Source organism: Schistocerca nitens, chromosome 1 (assembly GCF_023898315.1).
Source record: "Schistocerca nitens isolate TAMUIC-IGC-003100 chromosome 1, iqSchNite1.1, whole genome shotgun sequence".
NCBI classification, from domain to species: Eukaryota; Metazoa; Arthropoda; class Insecta; order Orthoptera; family Acrididae; genus Schistocerca; species Schistocerca nitens.
Window position 1 is genome coordinate 690,975,984 of NC_064614.1, and position 19,363 is coordinate 690,995,346.

General features: G+C 43.6%; 1 protein-coding gene across 10 annotated transcripts in view; it reads left to right on the forward strand.

Annotated features, from left to right (window-relative positions):
- Positions 1-19,363, forward strand: part of LOC126259353 (RNA binding protein fox-1 homolog 3-like) — a 456,111-nt gene that overhangs the window by 186,376 nt on the left and 250,372 nt on the right. For 8 of the 10 annotated variants that reach the window (XM_049956084.1, XM_049956093.1, XM_049956134.1 and 5 more), the window contains one exon: positions 12,452-12,475. The exons of the other annotated variants lie outside the window; for them this stretch is intronic. In XM_049956084.1, the coding sequence (XP_049812041.1) occupies positions 12,452-12,475 (24 nt within the window). The remainder of the gene's footprint in view (positions 1-12,451; positions 12,476-19,363) is intronic. 10 annotated transcript variants of the gene reach the window in all.

Consider the following 19,363-nt stretch of genomic DNA (forward strand, 5'->3'; position numbering starts at 1 on the left):
ACTGGCCAGGGCGAGGCGTAAAGCTTTGTGTCGCGCAGTCACCAAGGGTACACAAGTGGGCCTTCAGTTCCAAAAGCCCATATCGATGATGATGGTGCTTCGTTGTACGGTTCGCATGCTGACACTCGTTGATGGCCAGCATTGAAGTCTGCAGCAATTTGCGGGACGGTTGCACTTACGTCGCATTGAACAATTCTCTTTAGTCATCGCAGATGGTCCCATTTTTGGAGGATCTTCTTCCGGCGATGTCGGAGATTTGATGTTTTACCGGATTCCTGATATTCACGGTACACTCGTGAAATGGTTGTACGGGAAAATCCCCACTTCATCGCTACCTCGGAGATGTTGTGTCCCATCGCTCGTGCGTCGACTATAACATCACGTTCAGACTCTCTTAAATCTTGATAACCTGTCATTGTAGCAGCAGTAACCTCTAACAACTGCACCGGACACTTGTCTTATACAAGCCTTGCCGATCGCAGCGCCGTATTCTGCCTGTTTACATATGAGTGTATTTGAATGCGCATGCCTATACCAGTTTCTTTGGCGCTTCAGTGTATGTACCCTTCTGGCTGACCATCCTGACCACACAGGGATCACACTTCTGATACCTCAGCTGTTGCTTCTCCGTGTATGCCTAGGAGTGATCGGTTATCATTCTAGAACATTGGAACTCCAGGCAGCGGCCGCCGTACCAGACGGTCCTTGCTGTTGCTTGGTGGCGCCCTTGGGGAGAGTCCATGATCGGAGTGGGAGTCGTATCAGTGCGGATGCTTTGCGTATGAAGCGTTTCAAGCTCAAAAAATCTGGCTGTTCTTCTAAGGTCGCCTGTTATGTTGATAAAAGATAATTAAATGCTGCTACGTATGGCCCTGTGGCCTTCCCTTCCCTGGCTGCACCCTGGGAGTAAGGCCAGGCTCTCGCCGGCTTGGAGTGAAACGCATTCCCCACTACCTGGTGTGTGTACTAGGACAGACGGGATACATTCACCACCGCCCACAAAGCAATTACGTTTTGGAAAAATATTGAAGGGAAGTTCGGTGAAGTGCAGTCTCTCATTAATGTGATCGTGTTGCCTGTTGATCAAAGCTGCTTCGTCACAGAGGCTGCAGGTTTTCATGTTTTTAATCGTCTTGGCGACGTTGCAGTGTCTATTACACGTTACCAGTCTCTGAATATGTTGCAGAGTGTCATTTTTCATAGGGACGTAATCTTTCATACCGACGAGAAATTCTGGGCTACTCTGGAATTACGAGCCGTTCATTTTGTCCGACGTGTGCAGAAAGGTCGTAAGAAGAATACGCTGAAGTTAGAGAAGCTTGCTTTTTTCAATAAGAATATGCATTATTTTCATTGCAATTTGAGAGATTGTAGCTACAGGTAGAAAAAATTTTTTCATAAAGGCGTGGTCGGTTATTGTACTTGAACATCATCTGCGTAGCTGGAGATGTGAAAGTCAAGGACAGTCTACTAGAAGAGGTCAGTGAATATGTCTACCTTGGCCAGTTTATAAATATGAAGGGAGACATAAGGCCAGAAATCAATCGACGCATCAAGCTTGGCTGGCAAGCATTTGGGAAGAATTCAAAAGTATTCAGATCAAAAACGCCAGTAAATCTGAAGATAGCAGTATTTGATCAATGCGTTCTTCCTGTGATGACGTATGGCTGCGAGACATGGACACTGAACTCATTCACAAAAGGGAAACTTAGGACAGCACAGAGAGCCATGGAGAGATCAATGCTGGGCTATACAAGGAAAAAGGACAGGAAAAGGGCAGATGACATCCGGTCTGTGACGAAGGTCAATGACATCTTAGAGAGAGAGTAGGTTCCTTGAAATGGCAGTGGGCTGGCCACGTCGCAAGAAGAAAAGACAACAGATGGACGAAGCTAGTACTGGAGTGGAGTCCGAGAGAGCACCGGAGGCCTAGAGGAAGACCACCAGACAGATGGGACAAAGACATCAAGAAGATCGCTGGTAACACCTGGCAGAGAACTGCCCAAGACCGTCCCACTTGGAGAAGACTTCTGAAAGCCTACCTGAATCCACGACTCGAAGAGGCCACATCATCTAATGATTGAATTGGATGATGATGATGATGATGATGATGATGATGATGATGATGATGATGATGATGATGATTTCGTCAGACGAAGATACTGATGCACTGGATCTTTTGTAACTCATAGATGTTGAGCAGCGAAGAAGATACTTGGCAAAAATGTTAGGTGGAAAAAATGGGAAGAAATATGGCACATTCGACGTAATGAAGCAACTGATCATGTATCCCGAACGATTCCGTAATTTTTACAGAATTTCTGAAAAGTATTTCTACATTGAGCTGAATAAAATGGACAGCCTAAGACGAAACTGGAGTATTCTGATAATTATTCCTATTTTTCATATGTGTTCATTTGAACGTAAGCCTAAACATTGCCGATTTTATAAGAGATGTTCAAAATATTAGGACACTTTTCCAAAATCTGATTGTTTCACTGCTGTAGAAGAGATATTCCTCGTCACAGGGCACAGTTTCATACCCTGTGATAGAGATTCGGCCATTGCAGAGTGTGACGAAATGTCCTTTCACCCAGACAATTTCCAGTCATTCCCATCGCGAAGAACAACGGACTCCTGTGTATGATGGAACCGGAGAATTTCTGGAATCTTAGCGCACGTTCACAATAACTTCAGTGTCTGGCTACAATTTCACTGAGGGGAGGAGTTGCAGCTAGATTACATTAGTTTTCCCTATCTTGCGCGATAAAATTCTGCCAGTTGAAAGTGCCACAACGGAGCCTTACTTGACATGTGACAGTGTGTCCCAGCAGAAAAGAGAATTTGTGAACTAGTAGCAAGTGAATAGTGGATTTTCACGTATGTCTGGTAAACCGCATTGACTGAGGACAGAAAATGTACTGCTGACTGTACATATTTAATGTAATTGCAACAGGAATCGTGTTAAATTTTTCTGTGTATTCTGTTGCAGCTTCTGCAGATTTGTATTGCAGTAAGCATTGTGCATTTTGACATGCATTGTTGTACTTTCTCAAAATAAGGTTTCTATTTATTAACGCAATATGAACGCAAAATTTGATTGAAACTGATTTTATAAACCACACACGAATGAGGAACATGGGATACAAATCCACATAACCCTCGGCCACAGCGTGAAGCGTTGCTGTCGCGGACTAACGTCAAAATACATCACTTATTTACTCGCGTCTGGAAAGATGTATCTTCCTCCTTCCACCATTAAATACAATTAGCCATTACGATTTGGGAGATAAAATGAGCAGCCGTCTTAGGTTGTTTGCAGATGACGCTGTCGTTTATCGATTAGTAATCATCAGAAGATCAAAACAAATCGCAATACGATTTAGAAAAGTTATATGTATGATACGAAAACTGACAATTGACCCTAAATAACGAAGTGTGTGAGGTCATCCACGTGAGTGCTGAAAGGAATCCATTAAACTTCGATTATATGATAAATTAGTCAAAGGCCGTAAAATCAACTGAATACTTAAGAACGATTTAAATTGGAAGGAACGCACAGAAAATGTTGCGGGAAAGGCTAACCAAAGACTGCGTTTTACTGACAGGACACCTAGGAAATGTAGCAGATCTACTAAGGAGACCGCCTACACTACGTGTGTTCGTCGTCCACTGCTGCGCGGTATGGGACACTTACCAGATAGGATTGACGGAGTACATGGAAAAAGTTCAAAAAAGGGCAGCCCGTTTGTATTATCACGAAATAAGGCTGGCTGGTTCAAATGGCTCTGAGCACTATGGGACGCAACTGCTGAGGTCATTAGTCCCCTAGAACTTAGAACTAGTTAAACCTAACTAACCTAAGGACATCACACACATCCATGCCCGAGGCAGGATTCGAACCTGCGACCGTAGCGGTCTCGCGGTTCCAGACTGCAGCGCCAGAACCGCGCGGCCACTTCGGCCGGCTACGAAATAAGGGAGAGTGTCACTAAAATGATACAGGATTTGGGATGGACATCATTAAAACAAAGGCGTTTTTCGGTTCGGAGGAGTCTTCACGAACTTTCCCCTCCGAATGCGAAAATATTTTGCTGACGCTGACCTTCATAGGGAGAAACGATCACGATGATGAAATAAGGGGAATCAGAGCTCGTGCGGAGAGATATAGGTGTTCGTTCTTTCTGCGCACTATAAGAGATTGGTACAGGGTATCGATGTAGATGAATTTCGATGTATTAGCACTATACAACCAAGGTCGTCCCACTAAATGTAAACTGGCCAGTGACTAACTACTTTCTTCGGTGCGAACTTTTCCAAATATGCCCGCTGTTTTATTTATTTTGGAAGTCTATAATAACTATGGGAAATAAGGAAAATAAAACCAGTTCACTATCAAGCTGTGATGTCACACTATAAGATGCGCAAAAATCTTTATTTTTTTTAATACCGAATAGTTACCTCAAAATCGAATGAGAGATACTGCACCGCAGAGAACACTCGCAAACCCCAAAAGCAGGTTTTTAATTTTTTATGTGAAAAGTAGAAGTTTCACTGAGAAACTAACGACAGACACGGGTGCAGTTTTGCTTCGTCTACATCAGTTCTTTTGGCACATCGGATGAGTAAAAATTAATAAAAACAGCAGCACGCCACTTGCACGTCTCCATCTCGCGTCGCTTCGGTGCACCACCCGTGGCTACAAATGAACTTGGCACAGACCACGAATCGACGCGTTTGCGCCACGGCGCCTCTGTGTGAATTTCACACTGAGTTTACGTTACGTGCTGAATGATTTCCTTGCTGATAAGTTTAACTGTAAATTACTTCCGTCTGCACATTTAAACTATTTCATTAATTTCTGGAGTCAGTAAACCTAGTTGGTCGATTGAAAGTTCAGTGACATACTTCCAATAATAGATCTCGCTTACAATCAATTGTCTCGTGACAATCAACGATCTTCTCAATAATGAAGCTCCCAAAAGTAGTGTATATCGAATACTAAAACTAAGAATTAAATTAACTATTACGTTCAAATTTGCAGGGTCACATTTGGAGTGTAGGGTGATTGTAGGATTTTGGAACATATGTTGTGTTCGAACATTATGAATTATCTTGAAGAGAACAGTCTATTGACATAGACAACACGGATTTAGAAAACATCGTTCTTGTGAAACACAACTAGCTTTTTACTCACACTAAGTGTTAAATGGTGTTGGTAGGAGATTTCAAATTGATTCCGTATTTCTAGATTTCCAGAAGGCTTTTGACACTGTACATCACAAGCGGCTTGTAGTCAAATTGCTTGCTTATGGAACATTGTCTCAGTTATGTGACCGGGTTTGTGATTTCCTGTTAGAGAGGTCACAGCTCGTAGTAATTGACGGAAAGCCATCGTTTAAAACAGAAGTGTTTTCTCCCTTTCTCCAAGGGAGTGTTATAGGCCCTTTGTTGTTCCTTATCTATATAAACGATTTATGAGACAATCTCAGAAGCCGTCTTAGGTTTTTTGCAGATGATGTCGTTTATCGTATAGTGGTCATCAGAAGTTCAAAACATTGCAGAACGACGTAGAAAAAGATATCTGTATGGTGCGAAAATTGGCAATTGACCCTAAATGATGAGAGGTCATTCACATGAGCGCTAAGAGGAATCCTTTAAACTTCGGTTACATGATAAATCAGTCAAATCTAAAGGCCGTAAATTCAAATACTTACGTAGGAAGTACAATTACGAACAACTTGAAAACAAGACATAGAAAATGTTGTGGGGAGGCGAACCGAAGACTACGTTGTATTTGCTGAACACTTACAAGATCCAACAGACCTACTAAAGAGACTGCCTACACTATGCGTCTCCCTCTTTTGGAGTACCGCTGCGCGCTGTGGGATCCTTACCAGATAGAATTAACGGAGTACATCGAGAAAGTTCAAAGAACAGCGGCACATTTTGTATTATCGGGAAATAGAGGGGAGAATGTCACTGACCTCATTTAGGATTTAGGGTGGACATCATAAAAACAAAGGCGTTTCTCGTTGCTGAGGAATCTTCTTGACATTTCAGTCACAAACTTTCTTCTCCGAATGCGAAAATACTTAGTTGACGCCGACCTACGTAGGGACAAACGATCATCATGAAGAAAGAAGGGAAATCTGAACTCGCGAGGAAAGATACAGGTGTTTGTTTTTTCCGCACGCTATTCGAGATTGGAATAATAGAGAACTATTGTGAAGGTGGTTCGATGACTCCTCTGCTTGGCACTTAAGTGCGATTTGCAGAGTATCCTTGTAGATGAAGATGTAGTTGTAGTTCGTGGCACAGTTAATCAGTTTTGGCGGTGACAGTTGCTTCAGCGGGTGATTTATTTTTTCGTAGATTCCATGGGAAATGCACTCAAGTGCGTAGGGCTGCATTTGTGATTGTGTTAATAATCAGTACGCTATGGGAATCCTAGGAATATGTTAGAATATGTAGCAGTAGTTAACAAAAAAGCCTTTCTGCCTGCTGCACATTAATTTTTTATTTCATTTATGCATCCAGATGAATTTCACCTTGTTAACAAGAAATCTTCAGTGCGTCACATATTGGTTGTAGATTTAAAACATTTCATGCAAGTTTTTTTCTATAATAAAATGAAAACATATCTACAGATTAGCGTTTAATCCATTATTTGAAAACCAAACAGAATTCGTTCATGCGAAAACCGGTTGAAAGCCTCCAATTTTAACCTCAAAAAAACATGACAAGGAAACAATTAGGTAGTATTCCAGAACGCCCAGTGAAGAAGCCTTGTTTAAAGGGTAAAACACGAGTAGGTGGATAAATAAAATAAAATATTAATTTGCAGGATGCAAAAGGTGTTGTTTTGTAAACTGCTCCATTTTATATACAATTGCTGCGAAAACCACCTTCACAAAAAACCTCGTTATTCTAGCAATTTTCACGCTTTTCGGAATATGTTAATACGAAAAAACCTGCTGGTTTTATTATTTGAAATTGTGTACGCACTTTTCAGCAACCTGACCATAATTGAAGGACGCATGAAAGTGCCCAAACACTGTAGGAAACAGGTGATTCGATTACGCTTAAATGTTCGTGCCGGATATAAAAACCCTGCTCGCTGGGAATTTTTACAGTCTGTGCTCTCTGAAAGTCGTTTGTTTGATACAGTGTTGTGGATGTTGTCGAATATTTATTTTGGTTGTTGCCTTCATCAGATATTCTAATATGGGTGTAAACAACCTCGCAAATTACTTTTATTTTTGCCGTTTCGATTCTTATAATTGCCACACCCAAACCTTCTGTGGATATAAATAAAAAAATAACAAAAATATCATTAATATATTCTAAATATATTACCGTATTAACCCAGATTTGTGTACTTGGATGTAAGCACAGCGAGATGTAATTTTGTACTGCAACCGTCGATAGAAGCAGTTGACGTGCCATTTAGTTTGGGGGGGGGGGGGGGGGGAGAGAATCTATCGCAGTCCGTTAGACTAGTAGGTTTTCGTCTGCCAATTGTTCGTAAATTTGACTGAAAACCGCAGCTGTTCTGAAAGTGCCACTTGGTACACTGTTTGAACACGCAAAACAACGTGGTAAGTTCCACTTTCAACCTGTTACCAAATGAGTGAAAGCAGTACAGTACTTGATAAATAAGACGCACTTATTACTGTAAAATATCTTTGTGATTAAGTTAAAATTTGTAAGCGGATTGTTTTTAGTCTACAATAGTAACCTGTAAAGCAGAATGACATAACATTCCAGGACACTCACTGATCATGCCCCGAAATGCGCTGTGTTATCAAGTAGCAACATGCAGATTGATACCAATTATATAGCTGCTACGGAAAATGGACGCTACAAGAAACTTTTTTTAGAACTTCTATTGCATGCTAGAGACCGTAAGAAATAGAAGTGAGTTATAGATTTGATAAGGATAATCGTTATTATTTCAGAAAATGGCAGAAGAAAAGTTTCCTTCTTCGACGAACGCGGGGAAGGGTTGTTCTACGTGAATCTCATTTCATAACAAAACTTCATGGACCGGACTCCATCGGTGTTCAATATCTTTCAACAATGTGCTACATTAATTATCTTCAGGGAGATGGCGTTGGGTATTATAGCTACCCGTCAGTTTAAAATGAAAGCTAGTTATCTCTTTCGGACTCATGGCGTAGAAGTTAGTTACTGAGTATCTTACATGGCACTGTGAAGTAAATGAGACAGAGAGAGAGAGAGAGAGAGAGAGAGAGAGAGAGAGAGAGAGAGAGAGAGAGGGGGGGGGTAGGAAGTTCACCCCAGTGTGTTCGATTTGGGCGAATGACCAATAGCATCCATTTGCGAAGCGTTGTGGTTGAACTCGATTGGCTGGTCGGCAATCCGGATAACAGCATTCGCAGTCGTGACGGGCATTAAAAACGAGTAACGACATGTGGTATGTTGGACGAAGCGCAATTTCCTGTCTCGAATGAGCGTTTCTCTCGTGGTCCCTCCTACCCGCAGTCGTCGAGCAGCGAACGATGGGGGTTCCACGAATTTTACCGCTCAGTACTTGAAATGTTGTTAAAACAACCGACATGTCAGTTTTAAAATCACTTCTAGATTTCCTTTTTATCATATTTTGCGCGCGCGCGTGTTTGTGTGTCTCTCTCTGTGTGTGTGTGTGGGGGGGGGGGGGGGGGGGTGCGCGCGAGGTTGTGTTTGTTTCGTTTACGTGAAAGCTTTTCCTTTGCTTTAGATTACACCCCTTGGGCGAAACGATAAAATACCTGACGGCTTACCAGAGAGAACATCAGCATCGTTGATAAAGAACGTCCGTCCTCAGAGACCAAAAACAGGAAAAGTTAACGTAATATTGGTAAACTGCAGGAGTATCCAGGGCAAGGTTCCTGAATTAGTATCGCTTATTGAAGGAAATAGTGCGCATATAGTATTAGGAACGGAAAGTTGGTTAAAACCGGAAGTGAACAGTAACGAAATCCTAGACACAGAATGGAATATATACCGCAAGGATAGGATAAACGCCAATGGTGGAGGAGTATTTATAGCAGTAAAGAATTCAATAATATCCAGTGAAGTTATTAGCGAATGCGAATGTGAAATAATCTGGGTTAAGTTAAGTATCAAAGGTGGGTCAGATATGATAGTCGGATGCTTCTATAGACCACCTGCATCAGCAACCGTAGTAGTTGAGCGCCTCAGAGAGAACCTGCAGAACGTCGTGAAGAAGTTTCGTGATCATACTATTGTAATAGGGGGAGACTTCAATCTACCAGGTATAGAATGGGATAGTCACACAATCAGAACTGGAGCCAGGGACAGAGACTCTTGTGACATTATCCTGACTGCCTTGTCCGAGAATTACTTCGAGCAGATAGTTAGAGAACCAACTCGTGAAGCTAACGTTTTAGACCTCATAGCAACAAATAGACCGGAACTTTTCGACTCCGTGAATGTAGAAGAGGGTATCAGTGATCATAAGTCAGTGGTTGCATCAATGACTACAAGTGTAATAAGAAATGCCAAGAAAGGAAGGAAAATATATTTGCTTAACAAGAGTGATAGGGCACAAATCGCAGAATATCTGAGTGACCACCATCAAACGTTCATTTCTGAGGAAGAGGATGTGGAACAAAAATGGAAAAAATTCAGAAACATCGTCCAGTACGCCTTAGATAAGTTCGTACCGACTAAGGTCCAAAGCGAGGGGAAAGATCCACCGTGGTATAACAATCATGTACGAAAGGTACTACGGAAACAAAGAAAGCTTCATCATAGGTTTAAGAGTAGTCGAATCATAGCTGATAAGGAAAAGCTGAACGAAGCGAAAAAGAGCGTAAAGAGAGCAATGAGAGAAGCATTCAACGAATTCGAACATAAAACATTGGCAAACAATCTAAACAAGAACCCTAAAAAGTTTTGGTCATATGTAAAATCGGTAAGCGGATCTAAATCCCCTATTCAGTCACTCGTTGACCACGATGGCACCGAAACAGAGGACGACCGAAGAAAGGCAGAAATACTGAATTCAGTGTTCCGAAACTGTTTCACTGCGGAAAATCGTAACACGGTCCCTGACTTCAGCCGCCGCACGGACGCCAAAATGGAAAATATTGAAATAAACGATATCGGAATTGAAAAACAACTGCTATCACTTAGTAGCGGAAAAGCATCCGGACCAGACGAGATACCCGTAAGATTCTACAGTGATTATGCTAAAGAACTTGCCCCCTTTCTATCAGCAATTTATCGTATATCTCTGGAAGAACGTAAAGTACCTAGCGACTGGAAGAAAGCGCAGGTCGTTCCCATTTTCAAGAAGGGTCATAAATCAGATGCGAATAATTATAGGCCTATTTCGCTTACGTCAATCTGTTGTAGAATAATGGAACATGTTTTATGTTCTCGTATTATGACGTTCTTAGATAATACAAATCTCCTTCATCATAACCAACATGGATTCCGCAAACAGAGATCATGTGAAACTCAGCTCGCCCTATTTGTCCAAGAAATTCACAGTGCCGTAGACACTGGCGAGCAGATTGATGCCGTATTCCTGGACTTCAGGAAGGCATTTGATACGGTTCCGCACTTACGTTTAGTGAAAAAAATACGAGCTTACGGAATATCGGACCAGGTTTGTGATTGGATTCAGGATTTCCTAGAAGAAAGAACACAACATGTCATTCTTAACGGTTCAAAATCTGCAGATGTAGAGGTAATTTCGGGAGTACCGCAAGGAAGCGTGATAGGACCTTTATTGTTTACAATATACATAAATGACTTAGTTGACAACATCGGTAGCTCCGTGAGGCTATTTGCAGATGACACGGTTGTCTACAAGAAAGTAGCAACATCAGAAGACTCGTACGTACTCCAGGAAGACCTGCAGAGGATTAATGAATGGTGCGACAGCTGGCAGCTTTCCCTAAACGTAGATAAATGTAATATAATGCGCATACATAGGGGCAGAAATCCATTCCAGTACGATTATGCCATAGGTGGTAAATCATTGGAAGCGGTAACGACCGTAAAATACTTAGGAGTTACTATCCGGAGCGATCTGAAGTGGAATGATCACATAAAACAAATAGTGGGAAAAGCAGGCGCCAGGTTGAGATTCATAGGAAGAATTCTAAGAAAATGTGACTCATCGACGAAAGAAGTAGCTTACAAAACGCTTGTTCGTCCGATTCTTGAGTATTGCTCATCAGTATGGGACCCTTACCAGGTTGGATTAATAGAAGAGATAGACATGATCCAGCGAAAAGCAGCGCGATTCGTCATGGGGACATTTAGTCAGCGCGAGAGCGTTACGGAGATGCTGAACAAGCTCCAGTGGCGTACACTTCAAGAAAGGCGTTACGCAATACGGAGAGGTTTATTATCGAAATTACGAGAGAGCACATTCCGGGAAGAGATGGGCAACATATTACTACCGCCCACATATATCTCGCGTAATGATCACAACGAAAAGATCCGAGAAATTAGAGCAAATACGGAGACTTACAAGCAGTCGTTCTTCCCACGCACAATTCGTGAATGGAACAGGGAAGGGGGGATCAGATAGTGGTACAATAAGTACCCTCCGCCACACACCGTAAGGTGGCTCGCGGAGTATAGATGTAGATGTAGATTAGCCTTCAACTGGTTTCAAGGGACCTTCCACGATTTCATCCCATATGCCAACCCTGCTCTAGTAATTGTCTTCCACGTATTCATTTTCACCCTGATTCTGTGGAGGACCGCCTCATTTCTTGTGTCATTAGTCCACTTAATTTCAGCATCCTTGTGCTGCACCACATGGGAAACCATGCTTTGATCTAGACGTACTTTCTCAGCAACCTTTTCCTCAAATGAAAGAAGGTTCTTGTAGTGAAGAATTCTCTGCCTTTGTTAGTCTGCTTCTTACATCGTGAGTTCTGCTATGTTCTGCCTCCAAGGTAGTATAACTTCTTCACTTCACCCAGTATGTGCTTTCCAATTTAAGTTCATCGCAAATCTGTATCTTGCTACACCGAATTTCTTCCGTCGGTCTTCCGTTGTAATTCTTCCTCGCTTTCGTTGAGGATAGGTTGTCATCACCTAATCTTATCATCGATAACCATTCACGGTGAATTTTAATCCAGCTGCAGGATCTTTCTTTCATTTCCGTCATTGTTTCTCTGATATCCAGGTTCAGAAGAAGAGAGGAAGGATGTAATCTTTCCCTTAGGCCCTATTTAATCTAAGTATTTTTTTCTTGCTCTACCGTTCTTGTTTCTGCCTCTGCCAGTTGCTACATTGCAGCTATCGTTACTATGTCGTAAGTCTGTTGCAAACATTTTTGTATTCATAATGAGTTTCTGGTTTTTATTCTACTTTTAATTCTGTGCTCTTGGAATTAGTAATATCCACAAAAAATATTGTTGACACAAGTCTAATGTTGTGATTTTTTTTGTTTCAGGTAAGTGTTCCTCCACCCATCGACGTAAGTATGCGTTCCAATTCCATTGGAATGTTAGTCTGTGACAGAGACTTGCAGTCGCTATCCGATAATGCATGTATGCTTCAGAATTGTTTTAGTAGCAATGTACAAAATAGCTTGAAAGGTAAGCGCACTTAGAAGTCTCGTGCGCAACCGGAGTCGCGAGACAGTTGTTCGCGCTCTATTAAAGAATTGCTTATTTAGACCCCTCCACTCGTGAAGTACATTTTTTAAAGAACGAAAGTGCCAGACTAGAAAACGAAATACACCGTAGATAGCTCTGCCGGTGACGGACTACGGGTTCTTAATTCGTTCTACTTCTTTGTTAGTCGGTGACTTGAAAGACGAGATTCATAACTAAGCCAGGTGCGCTAAGACGATGGACGCAGCTCCAGTTAAAATATTCTGTCGTATGAATGCATCTCTCCAGATCAGTCGACACCATAGAGGAAGAAAGACTAATAAAATTAATCCTTCTTTTCTGTTCACAGATTCTAACTCACATTAAAATTCCTAGCAAATTGATACCATAGTCAGACCGGTCAGCTAATTAATTGACAAGTTGTGGATCTTAATTACACATTTAATGCCGCTAAACTGATTTTCCCAGGTCCGCAGACACTACAGAGGTATTGTCTGCAAAGATGATCATCTATTGGAGCGGATGGAATAATTTTGGCATTCGCCGTTTAAGTAATAATAGAAAACGCCTAAGACGACGAAATCTAGCGTAGCTTTCAGGCCGTTATTTCGAATCGTCGTTGAAGCCATGTGATGGCGGAGACATTCTTTCCATGTCTCCGGTTTTCTGGGAATCCACGCCAATTCGGACCAGCCAACGTGAAGGCAGGATTCTGGGCCGCTCCAGTCGGCCAGAACAGCAGGAACGCTTACACCTCCAGCCTCTGTTACGCTGGCTGCAAGGACCTTTCCGTACACAGCGGAATGCACTATTGTTCATCGATCGAATCTTTAAGTACGAGGGAAGTGGCCGTGCGGTTAAAGGCGCTGCAGTCTGGAACCGCAAGACCGCTACGGTCGCAGGTTCGAATCCTGCCTCGGGCATGGATGTTTGTGATGTCCTTAGGTTAGTTAGGTTTAACTAGTTCTAAGTTCTAGGGGACTAATGACCTCAGCAGTTGAGTCCCATAGTGCTCAGAGCAATTTTAAGTACGAGGGTGGTTTGAAAAGTTCTCTGAATCACCACAAGATGTCAGCGTTAGCGCAACGAGTTGTTCACGTGATGGTCATTGGACTGTTTCCTGTAAACAAGTGCCGCGTCTGTGCACTTGGAAGAGCTGTGGCGGTGATGTGGCTCTGTTGTTCCCGCGTAGTGGTTTGCGAAGATGGAAAAAAATCTAAATTCGAGCAGTGATTAAGTACTTCGTAAAGAAAGGTATGAAAGCAAAGGATATTCATGCTGATTGCCAGAATATTCTTGGGGGGGGGGGGGGGGCGCTCTCTGCTGTTTCATATTCAACTTTTGCCAAGTGGACAGATGACTTTAAATTCGGTCGGGAGAGCTTAGATGTTGATCCGCGCAGTGGTCGGCCAAAATGTGTCGCTACTCCAGAAATCATTGCAAAAGTGCACAAAATGCTCACGGAAGATCGCCGATTTGTGAGTGAGTGAAATTGCTCGCGCTTGCCAGATGCCATCTGAAAAAGTATATCATATTATAACTGAAGAATTAGAAATGAAAAAATTATGGGTGCCGCGACTCTTGACGCTGGATCCAAAACATGTGCTGTCGCTATGGCAAAATTACACGAACTGAGTTATGAAATGCTGCCACACCCGCCTTATTCGCCTGATACGGCTTCGTCAAACTTCCGTCTCGTCCCAAAACTGAAAATTTTTCTTTGTGGACGAAGATTCACTTCAAACGAAGATTTAATAGCCGGAGTTGACAACTGTTTTGCAGGACAGGAGGAAACGCATTTTCGAGATGTGATAAAGGCACTGGAACGTCGTTGGACCAAGTGCATTAATCTACAAGGAGACTATATTGAAAAAATAAAAAAAAATCTTTGACATAAGTACTTTTTTTCTGTTCCGAGATATTTCCAAACCACCCTCGTAGCCCGGAGAGCAGCTCTCCAGCCTGAAGGAAACTCACCTCCGTATCACCAGAGGCCAGTTTTTCTGTGAGAATAGTTTTCTCCGCAGTAACTTCCTCCACATTACCTGAGGCCAAATCATCAAGTCAGTTAAACATTACACCACACAGAGAGGTTCAGCAGGAACAACATTTTAATGTGTAACCGACACCTATGCCGATCAAGGAATGCTTGTCAGGTAAACGACTAGCGACTCCCCAACGCATTTCTTTTCTGTTTCTAAAGATCGAGCACGGGGTCCCGGGTTCGATTCCCGGCGGGGCCAGGGATTTTCTCTGCCTCGTGATGACTGGGTGTTGTGTGTCTTTCATCATTATTTCATCCCCATCGCCACGCAAGTCGCCGAAGTGGCCTCAACTCGAAAGACTTGCACCAGGCGAACGGTCTACCTAACGGGAGGCCCTAGCCACACGGCATTTCCATTTTTTAAAGATCTCAACATCGCGAGGTTTATTGTACAGCAGTTATCGCGATTTTTTGGCAAGTGTTGTTTTCCATTGGCTTGGGAGCAACCTTGTGTTAGCCTGCGCGAGTTGCTCGTGATGTTTACAATTACGAAGCATGCGCTGGTTACGTCTGTCTGCCGCTATGTTTTCATCGCGAGTTACGGACTCTGCATTCCGACATGTAGCGTGGTAAGCTCTGTTGTTCGACCCTTTTACTGTGGCAGCATTCTTGACCCACGGCTAGCTTCTTTCGTTACAGTGATTCATGTTAATTAATTTTAGCGCTCTCTGTAGGGACTGGTTTTCATTCTCAAGAAGTTATTGTCTGTGAACTAGTGTTTTTTTGACTTGCCCTACAGCAAGTCCATCGCTTGCACAGCTATTGCTATATTGAGTGATAGTTGAGGAGCTTGGGACAGGGCTACCTCTGATTTACGTATCCATTCGTAAACAGATGCATTACCAGACTGTACTGACATTAATTGGTCTCTAGCTTCCGTACTGTCCTCAGTTCCTTACAATGCGACGAAAACACCTGCTGTTGGAAACAAAACCCGACGCCTGGGACAGATGATCAGGTGATTGATCTTCTAGGGAAGAATGATAGTTGTTACATCTCCAAAGGCAGTTTATTCCATCTTTCGATAATCTTTATTGATTCAAATTTTCGAAGGAGAGACGACAGAGGCCCGTGCTACAGCTACTCACCCAACAACACAGGCTTAAAAACGTATACTTGTGTGGACGGCGACGAAGTTACACTTCACATGCGAGTTTTTCTATGGTTGTGACGTAACAGGTAACAGCTCACAGCGCTAGCATATTTCGACCTAGTGCCACAAACGCAATGAAAACCACTCTCGCACTTGAGAGTATGCAGATACCGGAATAAGTTACTTTTTACGTTATTCATCTTCGTGTCTAACGATGAGAAGCTATATTGACACGGAATCAGATCGCAATATTTCTACCCACACGCAATCATTTAACTTGAAACATTCTGACATTGCTGATATTAAAACCTTCCCATAGCGTATAGACTGTTGCATGAAATTTTGGCTGAACTACTGGATGTCTGTGACTTGCAGTCATGATATTTCGGCACAGACCTTTCTGGTCATCGTCAGGTGCATCCTGCGAGAATGCACTGAACTGCCCTATTTAAGATCTCACCAGTACGTGCTTGGTGTACTCATCTGTCAATGACAGCGACTTGCTACGTATGACCTGCTGTTCTGAATAGCCCCAGACACTTTCACTGGGATTAAGCGACGCAGTCGAGGTATGGGAGGGTACCTGAGTATTCGTGAAGGTAGAACATAGGCGCGCAGCAGATAGCTATTGGAAAATAGGAGTTTCCACAGCATACCCATCGTGAACATGTACGAGGTTGGGGAACACTTGTTAACCGATAATATTCAAATAAACACCCTGGTTCATATTCACGCTAACCAGAATGTGTAGGTCCAAGTCATAACACAAAAAACACTTGCACGACTGAACTACACGCTTCGTCTCAAGCGAGTTAAACGTTTCATGTGGCGCCGCTGCACTCTATGCTTTGCTACATTTGAAAAGAGCAAAATTGGAACTCCTTGTCCCACACTACAATCAGCTACTGTTACGTTTCTTTGGCCTAGTCACTGAAGACGTGTAGCTTTCTGTCGGTTTGAGTGATGGCATTTCAGGAATTACCAGACTCCTAATGTCTATGGCACGCAGTAGATTTCACGATGTTCGCTGGGCAACTGGTTGAGATGGACGTGCATACACTGATAGCAGCAATTCCTGACGCATTTTAAACAGTGTCATTGACAGTACATGATTTTATTCTCCTATCTGTCAGTTAGGGTCTTTCTACGACCATTGTTCTTTGTGTGTTACATAGGTGCGAATGGTACACCATTCCATAAGGGTAAGTTGGACAGTCTCTGTTGATAGACCAACAATGGGGCAGCATCTCCCACGTTGTGGACATTGGTGCATCCACACACAATAGATTTTGTCTGCCGTTCAGTCACTTCTACGAGTCATCCCATCTTATGATGCGGTACCTGTGACGCAGCTGCTGGCTGCGACCATCGAATTTCTAATGATTTTGCCGGCCGGAAGCATTAACGAGCGGTTCCCACGAAGCGGCTGTGATTCGCAGCTGTTAGCGGCACGTGAGAAAATGACTTTCCCTATTCCCTTGCTCCCCCCAGGGGGCTCACGGTTTTTCTTGAGTTCTTGCGTGACGCCCTGCGCCCTCCTACCCCACCGATCGAGGTGGCGCAGTGGTTAGCACATTGGACTCGTATTCGGGAGGACGACGGTTCAGTCCCACGTCCGGCCATCCTGATTTAGGTTTTCCGTGATTTCCCTAAATCGCTTCAGGTAAATGCTGGGATGGTTCCTTTGAAAAGGGCAGGCGTTTTTAATCTCCCTTCGGGGTTATATGGCCAATGCAGTGGCAAGGTGGCACCCATAGGGAGAGCCATTGATGAGAGTGGTGGTATGAAGGCGCTTCGCACATGTAGCGTATCAAGCTCCAAAAATGTGGCCATACTATAGTCGTCTCTTCGAGTGGTAACGGATAATTAAATGCTGCTTCTTATGACCCTGCAACCTGGCTACCCCCTAGGAAGAGGGCCAGTACGGTCGGATTACCTGTTAATCAAAGCTGCTTCTGCTGCCCAGCTTGCAGCTCTTCATGCTTGTTGACCTTCTTGGCGACGCCCCAGTGTTAGAATGTGGCCCAGGGGGAGAGATTTTTTTTCTCCTTCTTCTATACGGACCTCAAACTGCAAAGTGATGAACTCCAGGCTAATCATTGTGGCTTTCGAGGGAGATAGCCTCCCAGAGAAGTTAAAGGTTATGTGCTGCAGATGTGACGTGACTCTGTATGTCACACCATCCATAAGGCGCTATAGGTGCTTACGTTTTGGGAATATGTCTCCCTGCTGTACGGCGGACATTCTGTGTGGTGACTGTGGTCAGCCCCACCATGAGGAGAGCCCTGTGCTTCACTACCCGTGCGTGTAAATGGTCGCAACCGTCAGTCTCCATGCTAGCTGTATTGTCCAGCTTACGAGAAAGGAAAGGAAGAAGGGATTGTACATCGTACACTGAGACTTGTCAAAAATACGACTGACCGCACCAAGTGTCGATGACTTTCATTTTTGCCTCTGCTACGTCCTTTCACCTTCCTACCTCTTCCTTACTCCAGTCCAGTCACACACTCCTTTCGCCCTCCCCTCCCCTTCACTTCCCAAGCCCTTCCAGGAGCTGCTCCTGCTCCTCCCTGGCCAAAGAAGTGCCTCCCCTTCTTCGGCGCCCACCGGTGATGGGGTTGTCTCCCAGTAGCTATCACATCGGCGTGTCTCAGGCCGGAGGAGGAGGAGGAGGAGAAACTCAATTCCCAGGAGAAAGGTCCCCCTGTGTGCCCCCAGAGATGCTATGATGCCCCTCGCAACTTGTCCTTGACATCTTATTTGTTGTTATTACCCATCATCGTTGGTCATAGGTTGTGAGCTGGCAACATGATTGACTCCAGCCCATTTGCCTCTCATTTTGATACCTGCTCTGTGATAATTCAATGGAACTATAATGGATACTACTGTCACCTTCCAGAGTTGCTGCCCTTTATTGCCTTTTATTCAGCAGCTTGTTTCTTTCTCCAATAATGTCATTTTACTGAAGTTCACTTGCTGCCACTTTGTGGGTTCCAAGCCTTATGCTGGAACCGGATCAGCCCTCTAAGAAATTCTGGTGACATATGCAGATTGGTCATTACAGATATTGTTAGTACATGGGTCGCAGTTTGTAACACATTGGAGGCAGTTGCCATTCAGGCCCATTTCGACTCTGCCGTCAAGGTTTGCAGCCTCTCTCTCCCCTGACAGACCGCCTACATTTGCTACCCTAACTGCCCTCCTTCAGCAACTGCCCCCTCGCTTCCTCCTCGTTGGGGATTTTAATGCCCATTATCCTTTGTGGGGCAGTGCTTCATCGTCTAGTCTGGGATCCTCATTGACCAATTTCTTGCAGACCTTTACCAGTACCTTCTTGATGATGATGATGGATTCCCTTACTCATTTTAATGCTGCATGTGGCACTTTGTCTGCCATTGATCTTCTAATCTCTTCCCCACACCTTCTTCCATCCTTACACTGGTCGCCACACAATGACCTTTGTGATAGTGACCACTTCCTGTTGAGTCTCTTGTTCCCTTCCCACCTCTTGATGACCAGGTTTCCTTGCTGGGCTTTTCATCCTGCAGATAGCACCTGTACATGTGCCAGGTCGTGTCAGTCAGAAAAAATGGGTGCGTTGGGAATGCTTTG